This window comes from Empidonax traillii, unplaced genomic scaffold, assembly GCF_003031625.1.
Source record: "Empidonax traillii isolate 1590-97213 ecotype Southwest subspecies unplaced genomic scaffold, ASM303162v1 scaffold309:size1915965, whole genome shotgun sequence".
NCBI classification, from domain to species: domain Eukaryota; kingdom Metazoa; phylum Chordata; class Aves; order Passeriformes; family Tyrannidae; genus Empidonax; species Empidonax traillii.
The window spans coordinates 1,335,392-1,363,240 of NW_020955502.1; the positions used below are offsets into that span (position 1 = coordinate 1,335,392).

Here is a 27,849-nt window from a genome sequence, read left to right on the forward strand (position 1 = left end):
CCACCCCAGCTCCCAAAACCTCAGAGTCCAGAACAGAAAAATAAAATCCATTCATTATAAAACCTTTTAAATTAAGAGTTAAACTGGTTATTTGTGGATGACACACAGCCCCTTGATTTTTTCCAGGGATTAATGACTGCAGGCTCTGAAAACTGAACAGAAGGGCTGCTGTGTTGTAATTCCTGCTCAAGTACCATCCCATGGCCTTGTATCCCACAGACCCACAGTCCAGACCATACCAGACCCTGATAAACCAGTCTTTATGCAGTAAAAGGACAATATTGAATGAAAGTTTTGTACAACATAATCATAAAGAGGAGAAAAGAATGTCTGTCCAGCTGTCCAGCCCAATAAAACTAAGAGTTAATAACTGCTTGATAGATCTCTATAATATACAGGAGTTTCTTTTTGCATACACAAAATATAAAATTAATTATCAATGAAATTTCAATTCCTGCTCCCAAACGCAAATTTATTTCTGTACATGTGTAAAAAAAATGTGCAAGACTGCCAACAATTCTAATTCAAATGACAGTTTCAGGTATATACTGAATTTCCTTTGTTACTTCATATCACAAACAAGGGTACAGAAGAAGGGCAACCTCCATGAGTACACAATGCTGAAGTGCTGGAATCTTTACAGCCATGAGAAGTATTTCTCCTAAATGTTTTGCACCCTTATAACTTAATCACCTCATCCTTTCCTTTGCCAATAAAATATATACTCCCAACATTTCCCTCCATTTGTAGCATTTCAGTGACTTGCAGGAGCAGAGGTGATATTTTTCCCATTTGCTGCCTTGGACAGAGAGTCAGGTATGAGAAACATGGTTGAGAGTCTGATGTGCAACAGTGTAAAACTTTGTGAAACTCCATGGAGAAGTCAGTTCACAAATATTCCCTAGATTCCAGATTTAATCTTTGGGGTTTAGATTCAGGCAGGTCCTTGGTGTTGGGTATGGAATATTTAGGAGAATTGTCTCTTAACTGTAAGCACCAAACAATACAAGTCATGGCACAGTTTTCAAATGGTTAAAAGAAACTCTTCTAGACTACAAAGCTGGGAGAATGAAAATCTTACTTTCATTCCAGCACATCCCAGATTTTAACTCCCTGGCAACAAGAGACATCAGTTATCCTTGTTCAGGCAACAATTTATGGTCATGGATAAAATTCCAAAGCCTGAGAACAGACAGCAGAGCTTCACCCTTGTTGTGGGGAGGACCTGCTTGTTACTGCTGCCTGTGAGCTGGCAGCAGCAGCCCAAGTGTTCCTCCTCCCTTCCCAGCCCTCTGGCTCCCTGACATCCTCTTGGAAACTTGGTAGCGAGGGCTGATACCAGGAGGATGAAATTAAGAAACTCCTCAGAGCTCGTGGTGTGATTGTATCACAGGCTCGTGTTATTCTTATCGCCCTCCACTGATCTGCCAAGTCAACTCCAAGAAGCCATCCCTGGCATTAAGACATTCCAGAGGCCCTGAGCACTCATAATCCACACTAGAACTGAACACTGAAAGCTGCAGCGCTCACAGTTCTGTGCTACAATTACCAAATGCCACTCAGGAGCACAAATTTTTCATTATCAAGAAGCTCTAAACATCCTAAAGGACTTAATGCCCATAAATCTGCCCGAGATTCTGCCAGCCTTGGGAAAAGGTCACTTCTCAGTGACTTGCACTGACCAATGCTGTGCAGTCAGTGCCTTTGTCATTCCCCACAGACATCTACTGATCTCTCAAACACACAACAGTCAATCAAATGATCTTTAAAATCATGGTTTAGATGAGCTTCAAGATCCCCCTCAGCCCAAATCATTCGTTAAGTGCTAACACCATAGAGATGATGCCCAAGGGATCAGTTCAGGCAATAACTCAGGAGTATTTTTGGATGCATTGTTGACATGGAGCTCTCACCAACCCAAGTGATGCTTTTCATCATTTCCAAGTTACCATTTCCATCATTACCATTTCTGCCCCGTTATGGTGCAGGGTTCTCAATCCTCAACCCAAAAAGCTGCCCATTGGTGATACCTTCCTTCCTGCTCCTCAGTAGAGGGATAGTACAACTTTGTGTTCAGAAAGTAGAACTGCCTCTGGATCAAAACTGAGGATGTGGAGTGAGCCAAGAAGTAAATATTAGTAATAACTGTGTCCCCAATCATTGCTCCGTGGGAAGTGTACATTCCTTGGGCTTTCTCTATTATAAAAACAATAAAGAAATGCATATGTAAAAGAGGATGGGGGAAAAGTCCAACTTACTAAAATAGGACACTACTGCATTCATTTTATTTTTTTCCTGAGGAGATTGAGAGAAAAAAAATAACCTGGCAGATGTCTGTCGTTTTGCTTAATGCACTGAGATCCTTTGGAGATAAATGTGGTAGGAGAGCTTGTACAGAATAGAATAAATGGCTTCAGAGAGGCCCTGTCAAAACAGTAAAAAGATACATTTCCCATTAAAAAAGAAAGGGAGCAAAAGCAAATGTGTTTGGAATGAGAATGGCTGATTTTAGTCAAAAGGAGGTCCTGGTTCCTGTGGTTCCTGTACCCTCCACCACCCCCCAAACAGGCAGTGCAGCCCCAGAACCTTCACTGACGCCATTTTGTGGGTTTTTTACAGAATTTTCTGGGTTTTCTCTTCATTCAGTGTCCTCCACCCTCCAAAATCCCTCTTTCCAGAAAGGATCAGGAGATTTCTTGGTGCTGCCAATACCAAGCAAAGACAGCAAGTACCCCCCCCACACACACACACATACAACTTCCCTCTGTGTCCTCAGTTCAGCAAACCCAAATGGCTTTGTCATCTTCTCTCCTCTTCCATGAAAGTCTTGGTACCAGAAAAGGGCATTCAGGTGAAAAGTGGTGGGAGGCTGCAAAGTGTTAAGGGATTATTAGAACAGTATGGAAACAGGGAAAGGAAACCTTGCATACTGCAGGAGATCAATTAATTAATTCATTGGGCAGAATTAAGGAAAGTTTGTTCTCCCTTCTCTGTCCTTCCACTGCAGCTGAAGTGGCTGAAGAAGCTTATATATATCAAATAGAGGAGAACTGAATTAAAATAATTTAATTTAATTAATAACAAATGCTGTGATCAGGCAAGGAGATTTACTCTCCTTGATTTCCTACCAGAAGAGGAAGAATTGTTGCTTTTGCTTTCAAGAGGGAGAGATGAGCAGAGGAAGGAGAGATGAGGTGCAGGGCAGGCACTCCAGCCCTCCTTAGCTTCCTGGAGTATTATTAGGGACTTATTTGGGAGAAATGCATGGAGCAGCCAGCTGTGCTGGGAAGGATGCACTTCCTACCCCTTCAAAAGTTCATTTGGGAGACTGCTAATAAGGCTGTTCACTCTCCCCTCTCCTCAGGATAAGGAGGCTGCTGTGGATTCCCAAATCAGGCATGTAAATGGATAAATACAGCAATCCAGGCAGCCTCCAGACTGGCTTCCCTAACAAAGACCAACCAGCTTTCCCTGGGAAAAGGGACAGCTCAGGAAATCACTGAAGCTCAATTTAGTAATTTTAATATCTTCTAAAATGCAGTGCAGCTTTTAAATACAGCCACTCCCCTGCAGCCCTAAAGTAATGCCAAGGACAGAATTCAACCACTGGAATTCCTCATTCCTAAACCAGCATGGAGGTGCAGCTTGCAGCTGCCAGGATGGTCGGAGATGGGAAGCAGTGGTGGCATGAAAGGTTTTATCATAGGCCTAAGCCAATAACGATAACTACGTGGATGACTTGTCCTTCTGAAATAAGTTTGGAAACCAGAATATTTTGGTTAAAGCCAACTGTGCAGAATCATAGCACTTCCTGAGATCTCAGACTCCTGATTTTCTCTGTAGCCTGGGTTCTAAGAGGGAGGAAGGGTATTAGGAGAATCCTTAGCCATGGGCATCATTACAAACATAGCTGGGAAGTGCTGGATGTCCTGGAAAATACCTGCAACAGAGCAGAAAAAATACCACCAGGAAGGTGGATTGGTTTGTGCCCTGCTCTGGAAAAGGTGGATGTTCCATGGATTCAGCTCAGAGTTCCACAGCTTTCATGGCAGGCCCAAAAGGTGCCCAGAAAGGATCAGGTGTTGATTTTATTAGGGAAGACAAGATAAGTGGTTTTTTCCAGGCAAAGAATTGAGGAAGGAAAAGCTTATGTCAGTTTGCAGCTTCCCCACAGCCTTGGATCAGTACAAGCACTTCACTCCTCTTCCTCCTCCTCAGCCACAAGACTGGCAGACACGGAGCTGATTCATTCCCCTGAGCTCTTTGGGAGGATCCCAATCTCTGAGAGGATTAAGGTGGTGCTGGGGGTCCCAGCTGACACTTGCAGAGGGAGCTGCTGGGGAATATTCTCCTGCTGGCAGTAAGGGCTCTCTGGCTGCCAGCCTGGAACTCGAGTGTTGTACCCAGCCCAGTTCATAAAACCGTAGGAGGGTCTGTGTCTAGATGTTGATGTATTCTGTGAAAAAACAGCCACTAACAATATTTTCCAGTTCTTGTCTTGTATAACAGCAAAGATCCTTGTATTTTATGAAGGAATCAGCTGAAGTTTTATTAACAAAGTGACCTGAACTCAAGCAATACACGTAACAGATCCAAGGAATTGAGTCATGACATTAAAGCTTGAATTCTTCATGGAATAGATTCCTGGAATGGTTCAGACTGTCAGGGATCTTAAAGCTCATCTTGTTCCACCCCCTCCTAATTCAATGTCTATTTTCATATTCAACTGATGAGGAAAAGAGAATAAAGGACCCACAGTTACAACATTACAGATCATGGAATCATTAGGCTTGGAAAAGCCCTGTGAGACTATCGAGTCCAATTGTTCCCAAGCACTGCCAAAGCCACCATTAAACCAGGTCCCCAAGAGCCACATCCACACAGCTTTTAAATCCCTCCAGGGATGGGGACTCCACCCCTGCCCTGGGCAGCTGTGCCCGGGCTGGACAACACTGGGAAGGAATTTTCCCAGTATCCAACCTGAACCTCCCCTGGTGTGACTGGAGGCAGTTTCCCCCTGTCCCTTGTTCCCTGATAGCAGAGCCTGACCCCCACCTGGCTCCACCCTCCTGTCAAGGAATTGCAGAGAGCCAGAAGGTCCCCTCGAGCCTTTTTTTCCCGAGGCTGAGCCCCCCCAGCTCCCTCAGCCACTTCTGGTGCTCCAGACCCTTCCCCAGCCCCATTACAAAACAAGCAGAAAACGAAACATTTTCTGTACTTTCAGAGTGCATTTCAAAATCCTGTGGATTGAAAACAAAAAGAAACCCAGCAAAGAAACCCAAGGAAGACCCAAAAAGAAGCCCAACAGGAAGAGCTGTTGGAAGAAACCTCTCTGCAGCCATCTCTGCCCATGCTCCAGGCCAGAAAAAATTTCCAGGGTATGTGGGGAGGTACCTGGGGCAGAAATAGGGATCAGGGCTGAGCCCCTCACAGGTCCCTCCTGCTCCCAGTGCTGAGGAGTAGGTTGGTCCCCACTGAGGCAGCAGCCCCTCAGCTGGTGTTTTCATGCCCACCCAGCTGGAGCAGAGGGATGACAAGCTGTTCATGCAAACAGCAGCAGGTCTCTTTTGACATTAGGCAGCCACAAGACTAAATAATCCTTTCAGTGCCAGGCTCTTCCAGCCCAGCTCTTTAATCATCAGTTGAAGCTTGAAATAAGTCTCTGAGTGCTTCCTTCCAGCCTGCACTGGGTCTCCTGCCCACCTGTGCATGTGCCTTGCCAGCTTGGATTTGGGAGAACTAACAGGGACTCTGGTCCTTGGTTTTCCAACCTTATCCATTCATTGAATTATAGAATCCCAAACTGGTTTGAGTTGGAAAGGACCTTAAAGCTCATCAGTTCCACCCCCGTTCCCTGGGCAGGGACACTTTCCACTAGCCCAGGTTGTTCCTTCTCCTTTGCCAAGTGGCACAGCTGGTGCCATATGGAAATGAGTTCCTCTGCTGAGAAACAGCTTTGTAGAAGTAGCACAAGGCAGTTCTGTGCTTGTTACCTGTCCTTAATGCTCCTCTCAGCTTTGAAGGCACAAATGGATGCTTTTGAAGTAATTTTCAGTGATAGCTTCATTTGCATCCATAAAGGGCCCACCCAGGACTATGGAAAGAGGGGGCTGCACATCAGTGGCGTTGAGAAAGGCCAGACAAGACCCTCTAATTAGATCTGAATGGCAGAGGTGGGCACTGTCATGACCTTTACCACACACAGGCCCCACACAGCCCAGAGACCTCGCTGGCTACGGCTTTCCATCCACGTTCAAAGCCCCCCCAGGATCTCCTTTCCTCCATCTCTCTTCATTTGTTTTTCCATTCATTCCCTCCCAGCAGGATGCTGCATTATTTCAGAAGCCATCAAGACTGATTTTCAGCTCTCCTAGGGAGAGTCTCTCAGTGCCTGGCCCTGCTTTGCTGATGACAGCTCTTGCATAAGCAGCTCCTGATGGGTAGTAATTAATTAGAGTCTCACACAGACAATTCCCTTTTCTTTTGTTTGGGATCATTAGTGAACAGAATGGCACCTGCCAAAACCTCCCGGTTTTCCATCCACAAGGCTTCTGTGTCTTTCCAGTTTGGCTCTTCTTGAAAGGCAGCTATTTTTTGGTCCTTTTGGTGTTGCTGGGGCTGGGTGCCAGCACTGCAGAGCTCTGCTGTGAGAGCCACAGCGCTGCCACCACGTCCTTGTCAACTGCAGCATCTGGGCACCGGGTCAGCACTGAAACCCCAGAGTTTGATTGCGGCACGTTGGAAAAATCTGGATGCATGCAACGGCCTATGGACTTAATTTAAACCCTGGTAAAAGAAATTCCTATTGCTTTCCCAGCAGAACGAGGACTGGAAGAATGGGATCCTTCCTCTTGCAGAAATTCGCACCAGAAACCTACACTTTAATTATCTTTTCTGCAACAGAGAACACATAATGTGGAACATCCACAGCAAAATCACAGTTTGGGTAATGACTTGAAGGATGTATCACTCACTTCTGTGCTTTAAAATTATGGAATCCTGGGTTGCAAAGGACCTTAAAGGTCATCTAGTTCCAAGTCCCTGACATAAAAGCAGTTTTGTGTTACTATCATAAAACCCTGACTAAGGGGGCACACTGAGAGTTAATGGAGAACAACAGCAAGTAAGTCCCTGTGACCCAGAGAGATGCAGGGATACCTTGTTAGTGATAGTGGTACTTTACTGCAGTAAAACTAAAATAAAGTGGGACAATAAAAGCAACTGTTTTGTATAGTACAGTATAACTTAAATAATAATATTTGAGTATTATAATATTTGCATATATGTATTCAAATAGCTATAAAAACTCCCTCCAGAAGTGCATCATACTGAAGTATTTATTACAGACAACCTCAGCAGCCTCCAAAAATCAATACTCCTCCCCCAGCACACCAATGTTTGGGTTAGATCATGGATTTTTATAGAAGGACACACAAAAGGAGTGTGTCCTGTTCCTGCCTGCCCATCCCCAGCCATCCATCGGCTTCCCAGTTCCAAGCAGGTTCCCCAGGAGGTGATCAGGGTGAGCCCAGCAGTGGGTGATGCAGAGTGGGGAGGCAGGTGAAGATTTCAGGCCTTGCCCATGGAGATGTCATGGAGATGGTGGCTATAAAAAAAATACCTAAAGGGGTAATTTTGTTGTTTCTGTGTTTATTTAAAAACCAAAAAACCCCCACCAGCCTACATCAACACACCTGTGTATCCCTTGGGAAAAACCCCAACTTTCCATGTGTTCACTGCTCACCTCCATTGCTCTCTCCCCATCCAGTGTCCAGCTGCAAAGCCCACTTGCATCACAGGACTTCTCCCCAGGTGTCCCAAAATAAGTGATCCATTGATCATTCACACTTCTCAGGGCAGGGGTGGCACCCAGGCTGGCCATGCCTGGTCTGTCCCCTGGGCTCTGAAGTCCCTGCAGGAAAGATTAAAGGGTGGGGACATGGTGGGGTCCTTCCCCATGAGCTGGGAAGGGGAGGTGGGGACATCCCATCCCGAGGGACTTGGTGGCTTTTCAGGGCACTCAAAGGCTTCATGTTGCCATTTCAGTCCCAGATCATCCTGAACTGCGACTGTGGGGAGCAGGAGCTGCTCACAGCGATGCCTCAGCTCTCTCCAAATAACAGGAACACCTTGCAGTGCCTCAGCACAGGAAAATCCTCCTCAAATTCAGGTGGGAAATGTCAAGCCTGGAGCAGACTCCGAGCAGTTCGTGCTGTGCCAGCAGCACCAGTGGAGGAGGATTTGGGCAGGAAATCTGCTCTTCCATCAGTTACTGCTACACCTGCCCACATGGACACAGCAGGACCAGGTGTGTGTGCAACAAATGAGCCAGATCAGAGAATCCCAGAGTCATTCAGGTTGGAAAAGACCCTTAAGATCATCCAGCCAAGCAAAAGCAGGGACACCTGCCCCTGATCCTCTGAGCTCTCCCTGTGCCCAGCTGCACAGTGTGGGGCACTGCAGGACAACAGGATCTCACGCTTCCAGAGCGAGCTGAAAGAAATGTTTATCAGGCAGCAGCTCTAGGCTCCTCAGGTCCAGCCCTGCAAAGTGAAACTCTAAGGATTTTCCCAAATTAATAAAAAAAACCCATGCTGATGAGTGAGTTTTCCAGTGGGAAACCCTAGGGTAGGACTGGCTCCCACGCCAGGTGATGGCTCACTGTGACAGGCAAACATCTGCTCACCAGTGACATCCACTGACAGAGGAGACCCCATCAGACCAGAAGTGAAGATGAAGGGCATCAGCTGAAACCCATTTTGTCCCCAGCAACCCTGCTCCTCCGATGCAGATCCCAGCATGACCCTGTTCCCTACTTTCTCCCTGTTTCTTGGCAGGGACTTCCCAGGTCTCCTGCCAAGAGAGGCAGCAAGCACTGACTCCCAGCTCTGTTCCACTCCAGTTTCAAGGACAGCTCCTGCTACAAAGCTCCTTCCAGCTCCTTCCTCTGTCCCTTAGGTCCCACGGACAGTTGTTTTGAAATGAGTAGGAGATCCTATACTGACCACAACAAAAATCACCTTACCTTCCAAAGCTACCTTTGCCCAGGCACTGCATCTTCCCATCTCTGTCCCTCCCACGATATTTTGCTCCTGCCTCAAACACGTGTAGTGGCTGCACTGTGGCACAAGGAGCTGGCTGGAAACACAGAACAAACCCCTGTGATCCAGCACAGGAAGGACTCAGCTATGTTACACAAATAAACAGACCTGGAGTTGAGGTGGAAAATAACAAGATAACTTGTCCCAGCTCCTCATTTCCTCTCCCAAAGGCAGCTGCTGTCTGCAGGAGCGGCCGGAGCTGAAGCCGTAACCGGAGCCAGGGCAAGGCAGACACAGCAGATGGTGGGTTCAGAATATGCAGATTTTGGCTTTATAAGAGAGCAGAGAGAGGTGAAGAGAGGGATCGAATGTCCGTTTGATCCGGATGAAAATGCCAGACCGAGAAGCAGTTTCAGGAATTATTTATTGGATAAACTGGTACAGCTGTGACCTCAGCTGTGGGTCGGGACCTGGGTTCACCTGCATGACCAGGAACCTCGGGAAGGGATTCTGTCACTTGGTTCTACAGTAATTACACTGAAAATCTCTTTTTGCTGAGGCAGAAGAGACCAGCTCACATTTGCTGCATTTCCTACATCCACAGCAGGATTTTTGTAGAGCAGATGAATTTGTTTTCCTAAGGAGCAACACTTGGTCTGGCCATTTGGAAACACCATGGGATGGCAGTGGGAGGACAGGCTGGACTCCCAAAAGTGGTGCTACCACCATCCATTGAGGGAAGACCCTGTGCACTTCTCCTAACACAGCAATTCCTGAGCACAGCTGCAGGCACAGTCCTGCATGACAGGGACAGATTAACTCCTGCATTTTCCCATGTTCCCAGAAAAGCCTTCCCTGGTTCCTCCAGCTGATCCTTCCCATGGCTAATGTTACTCCCGTCCTTACAGAGTTACTGGGTAAGGACTGTGTGCACTAAAATCAATGTGAGCTTTTCATGTCTTGAGAAAGATGATCTTCAAACACAACTAAATTATTTTTCTGGACACTCACCTCCCATATCTTCACACTCCAGGGGATGTTGGATCTGATGGACAAACCACTTGGAGTGGCAGAGCCCAACAGCTGGGCCTATTCCCAGGACCTTGGAGTTGTGCTGTATCAAGTTCCCATGCCAGCAGGAGGGAATTCCTTCTCTCAGATAAATCCTAAGTCAGCATTCCCCTGGGTGCTCATCACAGCTTTACCCCTGGAATGCTGCAGGAACCTGCAGGTTCGTCCCACAGCCTCCAACCATAGTGACAGCAAGTTTTGGGGTCCCCAACACAAAACATCTTTTAATCCCTCACCACACACAATATTTTTGAAAACAAAATATCAGATCTGTATCACAGTCAACATCAGAAACGAAGCAGCCCACAAGAGCCAGGTCAGCAGCTTGTCCAAAAAAACAGCAGCTGGGTTTTGTGTTAACCTGGGCTTAATAAATTTACACTCGCTTTGGTTTTCACTGTTGTCGCTTGGTTTTGCCCTTTTGGTTTTGCCTCTGTTAAGTTTTACAGAGATTTAGCTTTGGAATATACAATAAATTCATCCTTCTTAGCTCCTCAAAATAGTTCTCTGAAAAGGCACATGTACAAAAATATTTACCAACTATGAAGTAAAAAAACACCCAGATTTGGCTTGCAAATAGGTGTGGGCTTTTTTACCTGTCTATCCCAGAAAATACAGCCAGGATGCAAGACCTGATTTTCCTCTCACCTGGAGCTTTCCCACTGAGTGGAGTAGGGCCATGGAGGCCAACTGACTTCTCCAAGATCTGATTTTCCTCCCACCTGGAGATTTCCAGCTGAGTGGAGCAGGGTTGTGGAGGCAAACTGACTTCTCCAAGTCTATACAGACAGGTTAGCTCACATAAGATCAAAAATACAGGTTCCTCGGATCAAATTCCTGTCTTTTCTACTGCAGAATCTTAGGAAAGCGGTTGGGAGGGATGCCGGCTTTATGGTATTACCATTTGTACTGGAATCTTGTGTTCAACAACAAAAGTGTTTAACTTCCAACCATCAGTTTATCCAGGTAACACCCACAATTAATGGAAACTCGAGAATTTTTATTCTCTTCCTCTTCTTGAGGCTTCCCTGAGCCTTTCACTGCTTGACCCTTCCTTCCAAACACATCCAGCTCAACTCAGCCTGTAGCACTTGGTGTCACAAGTCATTCCTAGTGAAATGGCACATTCAAGCTTTCCTACCCCAAACCACCTCCTATATAAATGTTTCAGTCTACATATCAGGTCACTCCTTGCTCCCTCATCCTCGGGATCCCCAGGTGAACCCTAAAACCAGAACAAGCTCTTTGAGTGCAGTTTGAGGAGACACATCACTCCTAAACAGAGAGAAGATGTGTGTGTGAGTCTGTGCTGCCAACACACCCTTGAGGAGTATATGAGAATTTCCCAAAGCCTCTCACCCCAATGTCTACAGCACCCAATCCGATTTCAAGTTCAATTCTTCACTGGAGTTCTCAGATATAACACCTCTAACAGGCACCACCAATAGGTAACCTGGTACCTGAGGTAACCTGGACAATCAGATCTCTAAGGAAAGGCCTCACATTTGAAAATTAGGTCAAGGAATGGAATTTTGTCCTCCTAAAATCCTGGCACTTAAACACAGAACCCAGCTCCAAAAGAGCTCCTGGAGGAAGTCAGGAGAGGGAAAAACAGGGGAATGCATCAACACCTAAAAAACCACTAGGAGTCTCAAATTATGGTGTGATGACAGCAGAGTTTTTCTCTGTGGCCTCCTTTCCCTTGGCAGCAGCCATCCCAAACTGCGGCACATATGGCACCAGGGCTTTGGGCTTGAGGCTACTTTGGACAAACCCACGGACATCCGTCGGTGTGTGCTGGAGGTCCCCTGTGTCTGTGAGCAGATCCCTTGTATGGAACTGACACAGCACCCCAGAACTTCCTGTTAGAAAAATATCATTTTCTCTTTTTTCCAATGGTGTTATCCCAAGGTAACACAGGCTCCGCTCAGGACTGTCCGTGAAAGCGTCGTCGTGGTCGGAAGGCTCTGAAAACCCCTCTGAAGAGATAAGGGAGAGGGTCTTGCTGGGCTGCCTGCCAGGTGAGCCAGGGAACACCAGGAACACTCCACTTCCCACCTCCCAAGTGCTACTGGAGAAGGCACCTGAAACTGTGGAATCTTCTGCTAAGAAGCACCGATCAAAACAACTGCTTGGACTCATTTTCCGCTCGCAAAGCCCATCAGATCGGGAGTTGCCAGTGACAGTCGCGTATTTGAGGTCGACTCCTCCACTGCCCTGCTCCTCCTGGGAGCTCTGGGAGGAACTGCTGCTGTTGAAGTGGCTGCTTGAGCAAGCAGAGTCATGTTCAGAGTCTTGGGCATTTGGAAACGTGGAAGCAATTCCTAAAAAATCTTGCGTGTCTTCCTTTTCTGAGGCTTTGGTGACACTGATGTCTTCCAGCACTATCTCTGCATCCAGGAGAGGCTCAAATGATGTGGCTTCGGGGTGCTTGATAAAAAGATGCTCAAAAGTTTCAGGCTGGAAGAAAAGAGATATTTTTATGCTCATCTCTTGCTTAAAAGCTTTACTGCAGTATCAAGATAGTGATTTTATGGATCACAGAACCAAACACCCGAGTGCATTCCCAGGGCACTCTCAGGACCTTGGAGTTTTGCCACATCAAGTTTCTACATTGTTTTTCAAGAGTATATTGTTGAAAATCCTCTATAATATATTTCCTCAACAGATTTAATCATTTATATGGCAGCTGAAGTAACTTCGCCTGCTAGGATTGTATTATTCAGGGTCAACTTCAGCCTGTCTGTATTTTTGGAACATCTCCGTCTAAGCAGCAGCTCTATGTTTTTGGTGAAGAGAAACACCTTTTCTTGGGAGAAATATAGCATTTACTACTACCTAATATAGGTGTGTGTAAAATATACAGCAGGATGAACTGACAGCAACACCAGCATTCTTGAGAGCTACAAAGGAAAACTCATTTGAAAAACAAGTATTTCCTAATGAATTCAGGACAAAACAGACTAAAACCAGGTTTTATGTATATCAACAAACCATACTTTACAGCAGGGAAGCTGCCAAAACAATGAGGAACATGTCAAAATACTCAGAGGAATGTGGAATTATAGCAAAGAGTGTACAGCTCCTGCATCTTGGCCTTCTGCTCACTCCAAACTCACTATCGGTGTTGCCTCGGCCCTCGCGTGACAGGACCAATTTCTGGTGACTTCAGTACTTGTCCCACATAAGTTCATCACCAAAATTAACAGGAGGCTTTCGAACAAACAAAAAACCTTGTCTCCCCCTCATACACCTGCTCTCCTAAGGCAGGTGGTTTATCCTGAACACAGGTGTTTATATCCCTTCCCTCATCCCAGCCCCCAGAATCCGCTCTCTGGGGCACCACAGCAAACACAGATGGAGTTGCCCACAGGGATTAAACCCATCCCATCCAAGGACCAGGGGTGCTGTGTGGCAAAGGCCACCATCTGTCAGCTCTGACACATCACTCATTAAAGCCTGTCAGACATTTATCAAATACAATGCATAATCCAGTGTCCTGGGAAATGGAATCCTCTGGAGTATCAGCCAGGACACAGCTGGATTTCCACAGGAGATGCATGTATGGCATGAGCTAGGCACAAACTGCATTAAACAGCAGGCAAAGGAGCTCCGTAAAACTCAGGAGAAAAGTCAGTCTCAGGTCACCAGCTCCCAGACTTTGCTGACCAGATGGAACTAGATCCAAACCCACAGGGAATCTCAAGCATGGCCCTTAGATGCTCTTTTGCAATTGCCAGACCTAAATTTGGATTATTGTCTCAGTGATGATATCCTGGGACCAGGAGAAACTTTGCTGGTGCAAACTAAGGTGCATAAACCTTACACCCACGGGATTCTACAACTGATTCACTAATTGCTCTAAAATTTAAACATTCAAAAGAGGTCTTGGGGTCTGGTCCTGGTACTTTTCCAGCTCTTAGCTCTCTGTATTGCTGACTCCAGAGGCTTTGAGTTCTTCCTTCAGAAGAAGTTTGGCAGGGTCTAGCCCAACCCATAGGTAGAGCCCAGTCCTGAACTCACAGGAGCCAGAACCCCTGGGTTGGGAGCAGCAGCATCTCCAGGGAAATACACACCTGCTGAAAATTAACTCCTTGTGCCCACGAGCAATTCTTGGGGTTCGGAACATCCTCCCAAAGCAGCTTCTTCATTCTGAAATGTCAGATAAATGCTGGAGTTGGTACTGTTGTCATAGGGGCTGTACTGTACAGAAAAGGAATCTGTGCAATTTTATTTATCCAGACCACTACGACCATGAAACATTCATGTTAGATATTATAGATGGCTGAAATTTAATGCAAAATATAAAGAAATAAAGAAATGACATACCAGCTGGCAGTTCTGCAAGTTATCAAAGGTACAGACGGTCTGTGCTGGATGACCCCAACCCACCAATGCCTGAAGGGGCTTCAAGAGATGTGGAGAGAGACTTTGGACAAGGGCCTGGAGGGACAGGACAAGGGGGAATGGCTTCCCACTGCAAGAGGGCAGGGATAGTTGGGATATTGGGAAGAATTCTTCGCTGGTGAGGCCCTGGCACAGTCTGCCCAGAGAAGCTGTGGCTGCCCCATCCCTGGAGGTGTCCAAGGCCAGGTTGGACGGGGCTTGGAGCAACCTGGGCTAGTGGAAGGTATCCCTGGCCATGGCAGGGGGTGGAACTGGAAGAGCTTTAAGGTCCCTCCCAATCTAAACCAGTCCGGAATTCTGTGAAACCAGTCCAGCAGACTGGGACCAGTGAAGCTGCAACATCTGTGCTTTTAGATGACAACAAAAAATGTACCTTTGGTGTGAAACCAGCAACACTCCCAGCAACAAAACTGAGGTTGAAATAACTATCGGCAGAACCACGGAGAGGCTGCCATTATTCTCATTTTCAAATCCACCTGGAAATAAAGGAGTTCAGATATTAATGCAGAAAAATAATTTGTCTGCAAGCAAATAGTTTCCAATAGGGAAATAACACACAGTAGAAACAACTGCTTAGATGGGAAAAAGCCTCAATAAACAGTGTCATTGCAAATCAACAAACCTTTCCCTTGAGAATAAACAGACAAAAAGGAAAGAATTATTTGAAATAGGAATTTAGTCTCTCACTGAACTCATCCCACAGAGTTTTCAAATTAAAACTACTGAAGTCTGTTTGTAGTTACATTACAATTGCTTCATTACTGACATTTTTTTCTGGTAAGACAGAGACTTTTGCATTTAAAGGTCACTTTTACAAGCCCCTATTTCATAAAAGACACGGAGAAAGATCCTGTCAGTCACCTTTGCTGAACTGATCCGTTGCTCTGGCTCTGCCAACTCCTCCAGCAAACACAGGGTACAGACTGAACTGGTACTTCTCAATCAGAATAAAGTAATCTGGAAAGAGGAAATCAGCCTTTTGAATCCAAAATATTATCCAACTTTTAGACAATTCCCTCCACAGAGGCTCTGGTCACAGATCAGAGTTCAGATCAACCCAGAGAAGGCAATAAGGAAAATCATCCTTTATAGATCCCTAGTTTAATATCACAAGATTAAAACTATTAATCCATCCTGGATAATCCAGCATTATTCTGTCACGGAATTAACACTTTCATGGTGCTACTGTAAAAACTTCCAAGTTTAAAGCCAAAATGCAAATGAAAAGCACATACTAAATTAATTAGTTGCTGTACTCAATATTCCAGAACTAATTTTATTGTATTGCCACAAAGTGAACACACTCCTGAGCCTCACTCTGTTAATCTGGTTATTAAAACAGTCAATCCTCTAATGATCATCAAAAATCGGTCTGTTGGTCCTTATCATGAAAGGTATTAGAAATAAAAGGGGAGTAAAATAGGGCTCCAAAAGCTCAGCAAAATGACATATTATGTGTTATATTTTCAAGTGCACACTCACCATAAATGTAATATTTACTCATATTTGGAGGAACTCGCACCCATTTCGTCTCCTCTTCTTTGTTAAGGTTCTTCCACTCAATAACAAAGGATGTTATCACATAGATTTGGGGTGAGAGAGTCCAGACCATGACGACACAGGTGCTGTTCACGGGGTAAGCGCTCAGCGACCGCACGGCATCCACTGAGGGAACAGGGGAACAGCCACCATCAACATCCCATAAACTACACAGCACTGCTAAATTTCAGCACTTTAACGCTTGTTTAACTATCTCCTGCCTGATCTTCAGTTCACATCAGCAGAGATGTTTCTCTCTAAGCTCAGTTTACACCAACCAGTCCCAAACATTAAATAGATCAAGTTTCTTACAGACATCAAATATCCCGTTTCTCACATGCAACTACTTACAAAAAATCATCAGCAAATACTGAACTGTGAGGAATAAACACAGCAGAGAGCAGCCAAATCCATGAATTGCTGCTCAGGAAGTCAAGCCAAACCTCTGAGAACTCTGCACCCTGGCAGCCCGTCAGGTGAGCAGCCAGAAACCCAACCACACTTCATTTTGGAAACAACAAAACATTCCCCAGCAGGAATGTTGGGTGTTCCCAAGACAAAGTAGATGAAAAATTAGTTCTACAGTAGGATTTCACTTTTCTTTGTTTAATTACTTTATATGCTGTTAGAAGGGAAGTCAGCCCAGTGACAGAGAACTCTTTTCCCAACCCAAGACCATAAAGATTTTCATACAATGGAAATTTCAGGTTTCAGATAGCTCTCTTGGTGTTGAATGTATCACCATAGAACATTTCTTATTCTGACAGAGGGAATTTTATTATAAAGAAAGAGCATCACAAGGATTCCTTGTGATACCCAAAATGGCTGCTCATCGTTGTTCTTACCTGTGCTCATTTGCTGTGAGAGGGTCAAATTAAAATTAACTGAAGAAACTCCAATGGAATTCATGGCTAAAACTGTGATGGTGTGAGTGTGCTCCGTCCATGGAAAAGACCAAGTGGTGCCATGATCAACATATTCCACCCAGGAGGTGTTCCCTGGTGTCTCGTGCTTTATGATGTATCGGCTCACGCTGCACAACGAGTGGTTCCTCATCAGCGGCTGTGGCAAACATGGGCATTAAGTCATTTCCCCGGCTCTGATTTCCAAAGCAAATGTTATTTGGGCAGCTCCAATTTTAAGAAAATATGATCCAATATATATATATATATTCTGTAGCCTGGCTCCTGTCCTTCTAGCCAAGTCACTGGAGTCCATACAAAGACTTAATTCCTTCTGTGCCTCTCTGAGAGCTGACACTTAATCCCTCTCTTCCAGAACAAGGAAAGACAAACTTTTAGATTCCTACAGTAATTCACTCTTTCACACATTTTTCAGGGTTCAAAACCCAGAGCAGCCAACTGAACACAACATGGGCAAACAGGAGTGAGCAGGCACTGAGGGACTTTTTCCTCTGTCCTGCATCAGCCTTCAAAATCCAAGAAGGAAAAACCATCTCCAACCAAATGCCAGTATTACAAGCAGTATTCACCAGGATTATACAGATCCCAAGTCCCATAGGCAGTGACTGCCTGAGTCTGCCTCACAGGGAAGCATGTGCTTGTCAGACTCCCTTTTTGGCATTTCTTCCCATTTTTTGGATCAAAGTGAAATGCAGCTGCTCTCACCTTCCACACGAGCGTAACATTCTTCTGCCTCCCTGCTGGATCTTCGGTAATGATTCTCCAAAATTCAGGGCCTTGCAAGGGAGCTGCAAAATGACAGTTTGGAAGAACAGTGTCACTCCTCAGTCTGGAAAACACCAGCACAGATCCCAAAGTGCCCCTGAAGGGACCCAGACCTCTGATGTCCTGCACAAGTGTTTGGGCTGATCCACTCCAGTCGCTCCAGTACCCAGATCCATCCAGCTCCCTGCACCGCACCTGGACAATGTACTCCACACAGAGCTGCTCAACTTCGATCACAGCTGAGCTGCTTGGGGTGTTTGAGACTTCACAGAGCTGTGACAGAAAGTTAAAAAAATGTAAAATAGAGCAAAAGGCTGTTTAGGCAGCTCTTGGAGTCAAAACCCCTGAAAATTAATCCAAAGAGAAAGTGGGATAACCAGTAATATTCCTTTGCTAGATACTGCAAATGCTTATGCCTGTGATTTCTTCCATGCCATACATTCCACATAAACCAGTTACACACTAAATGACAACACTGCAGTGATTCCTGCTCCAATTCGGACTAAAAAACACAGTACCTCCCATGGAATCTCTTCCCTGTTCACTGCATACCGGATCTGGAATTTCAGATCACTGTTTGTAAACACAGGGTTTGTCCAGCTCACGTTCAGCAGCCCCACATCCCTGGTGAGTTCTGCTCTGATATTGGAAGGGGGAAGCGGCTTCACTGGAAAATTGGAAGAGAAAAAAATGAACTGTAATATCTGCACTGACATTTCTCATTAAATCCAATCATGATGGATTACTTTTTCCTCATCCTGGGGGTAGCAGGTAACATGTTGTGGCCTCTGCAGTTCCAAGGAAAGCAGGACTGTGCTGCAAACGCATAATCCCTGGGCATGTTTCCTTGTGTTTCATTTTAATTTCAGGCACAACAAATTATTTTGGTGCTGGCATTTGGCACCTGCCCTGGGACAAACAGCTAAAGACGTTCACATTTCTGTCCAAAAAATATCCAGTGAACGCTCTGAGTCACAGAACAGATTATAAAGTGTGATTTGCACACTTTTGAGTTTTTGAAAGCACTCAAACACTGCCCCTGCCTCTTGATTTATACAAATTTAAGTGCTGTGTGTGTCACAAAAGAAACTTTGCATAAGCATGAATGAGCATGAACAGTCCTCACGATTTTAAATTAATATATAACTGTGTAAATAATACACACAGTGCTCCACTTATCAAAATAGAAACTAATTGAAGACATATTAGGCATGAAAAGTTAGATAAACCAAAAATTACCTAATTAAAATCAAGTTGCCTTTTTCAATATAACACTTGTATTTTGTGTAGGGAAAATAAACACGCATGAACAGGATATTAAATTTTACAGGCATTAGGTGCAGTTACAATCTGCTCCTGTGCCAAGCAAAATGTATGGAAATAACACGTAATCCAAGGCAATATCAAATTTTTTATGTTCTTTAAGTTATATTAAATGCTGTGGAAAACTTTAACTACACCATCCAAGAACTGAAATCCAAAGTCAGAGATGTGCATGAACCTCAACCTACCCACATCTGCTGGAATGACACAGGCTGGGGAGGATTCAAGTGTTCCTAGGAAGTGCTTGAACTCTATCCACAGGGTATATCCAGATAAAAGGAAAATAGGCTGAAATGTGCACTCGTAGGAATGATTCTTCTGCAAATGGCATTCTTTCACCTCTGATTCTGGAGATGGGCTTGGAAAGTCAGAACAATAAATTTGGCTCCTTAAAAGAGAAAAAAAAACCACATTCAGTTGATACATTGCAATTCTGAGCTGCTCATGGCAACAACAAAATAGAAGTCTGGAGGTAATTAAAACAAATAGTGTCACTGGAACCATCCTGGGGGGTTTGATGATTATTTGGGCAGATCTTGAACTTCAATCTGCACTAAATGGCTAAACAGCACTGCAGTGTCACTCCTCAAAGCTTTGGCTCTTTGCCTGGAAAAAGCAGGACACGAAGGCTCTCCCCAGTGCAAAATGTTTTGATAGGAGACTAATGACAAGAAGAAACAGGTACAGCAAGAGCAGCTCCACAAACTCATCAATCATGTGATTTGAGGTGTTAGCAATAAACACAGCAAGGCAGATCTCCTGCCAAGAGTTCACTCCAGTCGGGAATGATTTCCAAAATACCAACTGGAAATCAGGGGAAAGCTTCCACACAGACCAATCAGGCATTACAGTGAGGTCTCCAGGAGATGGAAATCCCATAAAATACCAGTTCTGGAGGCTGCTTTTAAAATAGGGTTATCACATCTGGCGACAGAAGAGAGGACACTGACTTCTGGATAAAATGGCCCTGGATAACTTGTTGGAAATGGAACGTTTTCAAATTTCTCCTAAGCTTGTGCACAGCTCAGACTTATGGTGAGAGGGGCCAGAGAGGGTATTAGTTACTCAGCTGAACCACAAGAGTTACACTTGGTTGAATCTCTCCTCTTCCTGTCCTGTTTAATACTGATTAAAGCAGTGCCTCGTGCTTTGGAGGTTTGGTTTGGCATTCCCTGCTCTCCCAGAATGATCCTTTTGGAGTTGTTTCTGTTGGCAGCACTGACTGTAGAGGAAGATGTAGTAACAACCCAAGCAAAACAAAATCCCAGCAGCCAAACCGTCACACACATCACTGCAGGGCTGCATTTCAGCTGCAAAATCTCACAGCAGCACTAACTCAGAAGATTTCTTTTTTTTATTTTCCCCTCTTTCAGATCTTACTATGAGCAAACAACCAAAAAAAACCAACAAAAAAAAAGAAAAAAGAACAAAAAGAAGGATCACAGTAAGCACCAGCATTTGGGAAGGATTTGCAGGCAGTGTTGAAGTCACTCTTTGATCTAGCAGGAACACTGACAAATGTACAGATTATCACCTCCTACTAGAAAATAACATTTTTAGCTAAACCTGAACAGTGAAAAGGTGGGAATAAAAAACATGGCAAGAGTAGCATAGGTTTTATTCCAAGCTCCCTGCCCAGCAGTACATTCATTATAGTCATAGTTGTGAAGACAGTTTAAACAAAACCTACCTTAGCAGTCAGCCAGTCACTAATCCTGCCTGAAAAGCCTTCACTTGAAATTTCAAGCGTTCCAGTTATTGCTTTAGTCCAGAAAACCCTGAGAAATATTCACCTGGGTACAGGATCCTTCAAAACTTCAGTCTACCTCCAACAGAGAAGACAGTCTGTCTTTCCAAAGGATTAGGCCCTCATTAGTTTGCCAAAATTTCTGCATATCCAGTCCAACAGAGCAGGAAGATTGGAAATTTTTTTCCTCAGGAAGGGTTGTCTGTCTGTCTGTCTTGTTTATATAAAGACTAAAGTGGTTCTAGGAAACTCTCAAACTCAAAGGATCAGTAATTCAAAGGGATTCTTTAGTTTCATGGTAAAACAATACTACCAGGAGCAAGGTTTGTGCAGATGAATGAACATAAGGGTGATGGTACCACTGATTTCATAATCAGGTTTGTATTTTGCAAATAATAATGTGTTTGCTCCACCCACATCCCAGTTCTCCTGCTCTATCTAAAAGACAGACAAAATTAAACTATTTGAAAACCAAACATTGGGAAAACTGAGAACTCCTCACCTCTGGGAGTGTTCAAGGCCAGGTTGGACGGGGCTTTGGAGCCACCTGGTCTAGTGGAAAGAGCCCTTGCCCATGGCAGGGGGTTGGAATGAGATGAGTTTTGAGGTCCCTTCAAACCCAAACCATTCTGGCGTTCTAGGTTTCTATGAATTGCTGTAGTCAAAGATGCAACATCCCCTTCGTGAACTAAGATTTGATTCTCTAAGCAAGATTTTTTCCATCTGGAATTAATTTATTTCATCCTCTATTTTTAACTGTCTGCACATAGAAAAAAAGATAACAGAATTATAGAAAAATCAAAGAAAATCAGAGACTGAATGGAGACCTCAAGAGGCCCCACGTCCTACACCCAGCTCAGAGCAGAGCTAAATTCAAAGACAGATGGAGTTGCCCAGGGTCCCATCCAGTCAGGATCTGAGAGTCTCCAGGGACAGAGATTCTCCAGCCCCCCAGGCTACTGCTCCAGTGCTCAGACACTCTGGGAATGGGCTTTTTCTCTTTTTCTTTACAATTTTTTAATATGAGCAACCAGAACAATTTTTATAACAGACTCAAGCAAACTACTTGAAGAGAGCTGGCTCCCAAAGCACATCTACAGTTTTGAAAATGCTGAAAAACACAAATAGGATGTATGTTACCTACTCAGGTATCTGTGGTTCCCTTCTACACACACAGTTATACCTTTGGAGTTCCAGTTGGGAAGAAATCCAGCTTACAGAAACTGGAATTTTCTGATTGCACGTATTCAGAATTCTTTCCTGGGACAGTATTTTGAGCAATGCTTTCCTATCATAAAGAGAGAATTAAAAGCTCTACATACCTGTAGTATCTTAACTGCAAGGAACTCCCAGGGAGCAACATGTTTGGGTTTGCAGACCAACTGCAAGTCATTTTAGTCAAGTATCCATCTGTTTCACAGGTGATATTAATATTCATATCTAATTAAAAACACATTGAAAGCTTGTTAATAAAGATACAATGATTTATACAAAGAACAATGCTCAATAAAAGCTCTTGGAGTTCAAACGGAAATATTCTGACCTTACTATTAAAATGCACCAAAAGGAGAATTTAAAATCCAGCTGGAATCTTACCTACTACATATAATTCAGCGTATCTAGGATGACATTCCCTACTTTGGTGACAACAGTACAATGTGTCATAGAAGAAACTTCCTCTAGGTTTGGTTGCTTTCAAGTTGAAAAGAGTAACTTTGCTTACGCGATCGCTCACAAGGGTATAAAGACTGGCTGGGATTTCTTCTGCTAAATTCAGCCACCAAACAACCTCCTGGGGCTCTACAATCTTGCTTTTGTTTTTATAGATGCAGTGAAATGAAACATTAGAACCAGCACTGGTCAGGATCTGAGGAGGGAAGTACAGGACTTCAGCTGCACAAAAGGGAAGAGAGGGGAAAAAAGGCTGTTGAGACCAGAAACTGAACAAAAAGAAAACATAAAAGCATAGAAAATAGCAATTACAATTATTATTATTATCATCATCATCCAGTTGTACTTCTAACTTCTTAATCACTGTTAGCAACTACAGTGCAGAGGAGCAGAAATTATCCTTGGACTGTCTCTCTCCATAACTCATGTTTGTAAATTCTGATGAAAATAAACTTTAATATCCCTGGGCAAACATGAATGAAATGAGCAGAAAATCACTGGAGGGTACAGTAGAAGCAACACACAGCAGCACAAAGGAAACATAAGGAAATTAATCAATCTTCCCAGGAGTTGCTGCTCCTGCTCCTACTCAAGTCAGCAGATTAAAGTCTCAAAAACTTGTTTTACAATCTCAGCAGTGTAATTAACACCAAATGGTGGCAGTGGTACAAAAATTCACTCGGGCACACAGACACTGCATTTCCCAAGGATGTAAAGATGCACAAGCTGAGCCTCCATCAGTCAGGGACTCCGGGGAGGTACAGGTGTTGAACACCTGCTGGAATGGAGCAGTTTGCCAAAGATCATCCCAAAGCCAGCATGAAAATCCTTAAAAGGTCAGGTTTACTTTCCACAGTTGAGGAACCACTTCAGAGATTTACAGAATTTCCCCAAAATACAGGCCAGCTCAGAGAGCAGAGCGCGTTTAGGATACTGTCACTGTCAAGGCTTTTCATGTTAAATATGAATCAGAATGTGAGGCTGGTCAGCTGTACAAAACCAGAACTCCCTGCATGAAGAAATTAACCCCTCTCTGCTGCCATCAGGTTGTCACACTGGGATTATTCTGCCGATGAGACGTATTTTTAATACAATTACATATCCCATAAATGAGATTAATAAAAAATAACAGTAACTACTGCACCTCTTTTAAATCTGTATTTCTCAGTACAGCCATAAACCTTTTCTGAAAGTATCAGTATATACATATGTGAGAGAAAATGTGTATTCACCCCTAAAAAATTCTCAAAGTTATGCAGTTCTATACATAGACACACTTTTTTTTTTTAAAATTTATATATCTATATATAGATCTATAGATGTAAAGCCAAAACATTAAGGGTCAGTTAGGCCTCTAGACCTATAATCAGGCATCCTGTGTATCATGTTTATTTGCCATGAGGGTCTGTGTATTTTCAGTTTTCCTGGGAAAAAGCTCTATTTCCAAAGTCTAGTTCTTTCCTTAGTACTTGGTTTAAGCACACACATAACATGTTTAGCCACAGTAAGAGGGTCCATGTAAGGGCTCGGGCAGAGCACTAGTTCTGGCATGGAATGGGTCAGAGGATTCCTGTGACAGCACAGACCAAACCATCTCCAGTTAATCCTAAACAAAGCATGAAAAAATCCAACAAAAAACCCAGAAAGGCAGTTTGTGTGCAGCATTACACACCTAAGGGGGTTGTTAAATGTACACTGAACTGTGTTCTGGGTGTTCAGTTCATCTTCAAAGTGAGAGAAAGCATGAGAAGAAAAATCTAGTCCTGGGTAGAGGTTCAGAGCTGCCAACTGTCTTTTGAAATGGAAAAACTCTTGGAAAAAGCTTTTCCTGGGTCTGAACAGCTGCTGGGTGAGCAAGGCACAGACATGGAGGTGTCTGCACATGCACTGCCACTGCAGTCTGCACATGTTATCCAGGACTTCTAATGCAAGTCAGGCATGGAGAAAAGAGCTGAGCCTCAGGCAAAGCCAGGCACGAAGAGGAGCAGAAGGGGAAAGGGCTGACACAGGATTTTTCAGCCCATAATGCCCTCAAATACTCATTCCACAAACCAAACAAACTGGGACAACTGTTCTGTTCCAAAAGACTACTAACTGCATGTGACCTACCTCCCAAACTGAGATCATATGGGGTGCTCCAGTCACTCCAGAACCCCAGACCCTGGTGATTCCTGCACCTCACTTGAACCAAGGAAGAGGAACCAAGTAGGGTGTTGTCAATGGCCAGTGAGGCTTCCAGAGCAACTTGAACCATCTGTTAGATCATCACCAGCCATTATTGTTGCATAATGAAATGGGAAAAGAGAAAGACACAGAGGGAACCAAAATAATTAGTCAAGAGAGTAGTTTTTAGGTAGCAAATTGAGTAAAAAAGCTTTCTTCTTTAAATTTACTGTGAATTTGATTCTGGTAGAAGTTGCATAACTCTGTGGAAAACAAGTTATTTCATTATGGATTGCTAATTAATGGCTGCTTTTTATTTCAGAGTCAGTTGTGTGGTAAAAAAAACAACTCACTAATAAAATCTATAAATATTAAACATACACACATGCATCATAGAATTTGGGGGTTGATGAAAGAAAAAGGCTTTGCCTTCAGGCTTCACAGAATCTAAGATTTCATCCAAACAGAAAGATGGGAGTTTGTTGTAAGACCCAACAGGAAATGGGCCTTTCATCCCTGTGCAATGGCTTTTTACAGATGTGAAGTGCAGCTTTCCCAGCTCAGGGAAAGGCAGCCATGCCCAGCTCCACCATACCTGCCATGTTCCTCAACCCACCAGAGCCTCTACCCAAGGACAAGGAGGGTTGTGAGGAATCCTGGGCTCTGGGAGAGCCCCCTGACCTGCACTGCTTCATGGGAAAACCCTGGGAAATCCAAAAACATGGAGCTGCCTCACCTGCCAAGCGCTGTGCCCTGGCTTTGCAGAGATCCTCACTTGGTACTGCAGAGGGTACGGCAGCAGTGCAGGGTCAGACCAGCACATCTTCACCTCACCTCCCTCTGTCACTTCCAGGTGCAGGTTCAAAGGAGGTTCAGGCTTTACTGCAGACAAATTCATTGGTAAGTTCAGCTCCAACCTCACTGTCTGTAACTGCTGGGTTTTACTGAGCCACAACTCTCTCTCATACCTTCTCTTTAAACTCCGTTTTCAAGAGCTGCTCTACAGCTGCTGTGACACTGATGTTGTGTAGTATCACTGGAAAAGTGTGCCCTGGCACTCTTATATAGGTGGTGATCACAAAGTGCTGTTTCACCTCCTGTTTGCCTTAAATCTACATGAATTCCTTGCCTTGGGCCATGACTTTCCCCAAGCACTGACTCACCTGCCTGGCTGAAAAGAGGGGATGGGTAAGAGAGGGATGGGAGAGCTGAGCACGTCAATTTACTCCTTAAAAGACAGGAGACAACCTCCTCATACAAAAACTTTTTAAATATTCCCATCCTTCCACAGTGATTCTGGCTCTGAAAGAAAGTCTCCAGGAGAGCTACCTTAGGGCAAAGTAAAAATGAAGGGTTTGGAAATTTCCCACAAGGATGAAGAGGACTCTCTGGAGAGGGGAATGGATGGGCACTTGAGAATGAGCACTAGGACTGCAGTCACACTTCCTCAGACAAAGCCAAGGACCCCAGACCCTACTGCCATGTGTTTCTCAGACCTTTACAGATCAGCAGTCTTTTGGTTGGCCTTGTCCTCATTCACAGAGTTTCTCTGTTACAAAACACTGCAGGGTGAGCAGCACGTGCAAAGCTGAAAACACTCCCAAAACATTCCCATTGGGCAGTGGGGATATGTTCCCTTCCAGTTCCATCTGCACTGAGTCTCCAGCTCTCCAAATTGTCTCATCTAAGCAGTATCACTGGAATCTCACTCAGTTATACCAAAAACCTGTTGTTATTTTCAGTACAAATTCAATCCATTAAGTCAGATCTTATTTAGTTATTACTTATAAACCATCTTAAAGCAATTAAATTCATGAAGCCCAGCAGGGAGTGATTTGGGAGGAGGCAGAGCTTTGAAAACCAAAGTCAGAGGCTTTTACATCACACTCTCATGAATCAGATCACACTTTCTGAACACAGATAATGATGTCTGTTCTGCTGATGCCACCTGCTCTACTATAAGCAAATAAAATCCACATTACACAAGCATTCAGAGTTTCACATTCAAAATAATTTTAATTGAGCTAAATCTTGGCAGAACATATACTAATATTATGCATTTTTAAAACATACTTCACTAAGCAGAACTAAGTAATTATGTCATTTTAAATACTGGCAGACTCGAGTTTGAATTTTTAATTTTTTCCTGTAGCATAATTTAAAAGCAGCAGGATGAAAAATGCAACCTTTCCTCTTCAAAACAAGCTTACCCAGAGACTTTGTACTGATTCTGTCTGCAAAGCACATCAGTTAGGAAGAAGCTATAAAACTCATAAGTTTTTAAATTAATAAGAAGTTTATAAAACTTCAATTCCACACAAACACACACACACACAGCTGACAGACTCCTTGCCTTTATGGAATTCACCCAAATCTGCAATAATTGGGCATACTGGACAGCAACACATATCAAATCCATAATGTCAGTATAGTTTAACTTGATCAAACACAGAGGAATGTTTTCCAGCTTGGACAGTGCTGGTGTTGAGTGTGTAAGGAAGGGAAGCAGCAGGACCACAGAGCTGGTTGGGAAGAGAGGTGGGTTTATTTGTTAAGTAATTTTTGGAGCAGCTTTCTTCTCCCCTCAGTTTTTAAGTCCTCAGCCACATGGACAGAAAAGCTCCATCAGAGCCCCACAGTGAGACACAGAGAGGCCCCAATTAGAAAGGAAAGAATTAGAAATAACAAGTACATTGACTGCCTGGCCTCTGCTCACTTTGGTTTGTACTGGAGCCCAGACAGGCATTAGGAGCTGAGAAATCTCAGGAAGCCTTTTCCTGTCCTGTCTGTGCCCTCCTTTTCCAGGAGAGACATCCTGCTGCTGTTGCCCATTAAAAGAAATCGAAAATATAGGTCATACTCACCTATGTCAATTGGTTTGACTGACAACAAAGGTGACCACAGAGGTGTCACACCAACCAGCATCTTCAGCCACATGATGTAGGTGTGGTTGAGCCTCAGAGAGGGCACGAGACACTCACATGTGTCACCCTCAGTGCAGTCACACTGAGTAACCCTCACAGTCCCCTGGAGAGAGCTGGTGGACACATCTCCCAGGGACAGCTCCGAGCTACAGAGGGGGAAACAAACCATGAACCAAAACAAACCATACACCAAAACAAAGCAGTATTTTTTCTTTATCTCAAGATGTCTGTCCATCTGGATATGGTTTATTTACAAAAAAAAAAATATTAATTGA

At 44.1% G+C, this 27,849-nt stretch overlaps 1 protein-coding gene across 3 annotated transcripts in view; it reads right to left on the minus strand.

Annotated features, from left to right (window-relative positions):
- Positions 1–11,437: 11,437 nt before the first annotated feature.
- Positions 11,438–27,849, minus strand: part of LEPR (leptin receptor) — a 29,412-nt gene continuing 13,000 nt past the window's right edge. For 2 of the 3 annotated variants that reach the window (XM_027891108.1, XM_027891109.1), the window contains 15 exons: positions 27,515–27,720; positions 25,387–25,532; positions 24,597–24,741; positions 22,413–22,709; positions 22,139–22,256; positions 19,258–19,457; positions 18,265–18,413; positions 17,860–18,019; positions 17,687–17,769; positions 16,904–17,120; positions 16,002–16,184; positions 15,381–15,476; positions 14,893–14,995; positions 14,189–14,264; positions 11,438–12,572 (listed from right to left, as the gene is read on the minus strand). In XM_027891108.1, coding sequence (XP_027746909.1) covers positions 11,769–12,572; positions 14,189–14,264; positions 14,893–14,995; positions 15,381–15,476; positions 16,002–16,184; positions 16,904–17,120; positions 17,687–17,769; positions 17,860–18,019; positions 18,265–18,413; positions 19,258–19,457; positions 22,139–22,256; positions 22,413–22,709; positions 24,597–24,741; positions 25,387–25,532; positions 27,515–27,720 — 2,983 coding nt within the window. In that variant the 3' untranslated portion in view covers positions 11,438–11,768. Of the gene's footprint in view, positions 12,573–14,188; positions 14,316–14,892; positions 14,996–15,380; positions 15,477–16,001; positions 16,185–16,903; positions 17,121–17,686; positions 17,770–17,859; positions 18,020–18,264; positions 18,414–19,257; positions 19,458–22,138; positions 22,257–22,412; positions 22,710–24,596; positions 24,742–25,386; positions 25,533–27,514; positions 27,721–27,849 lie in introns of all 3 variants that reach the window. The other variant, XR_003572034.1, reaches the window with a different exon arrangement.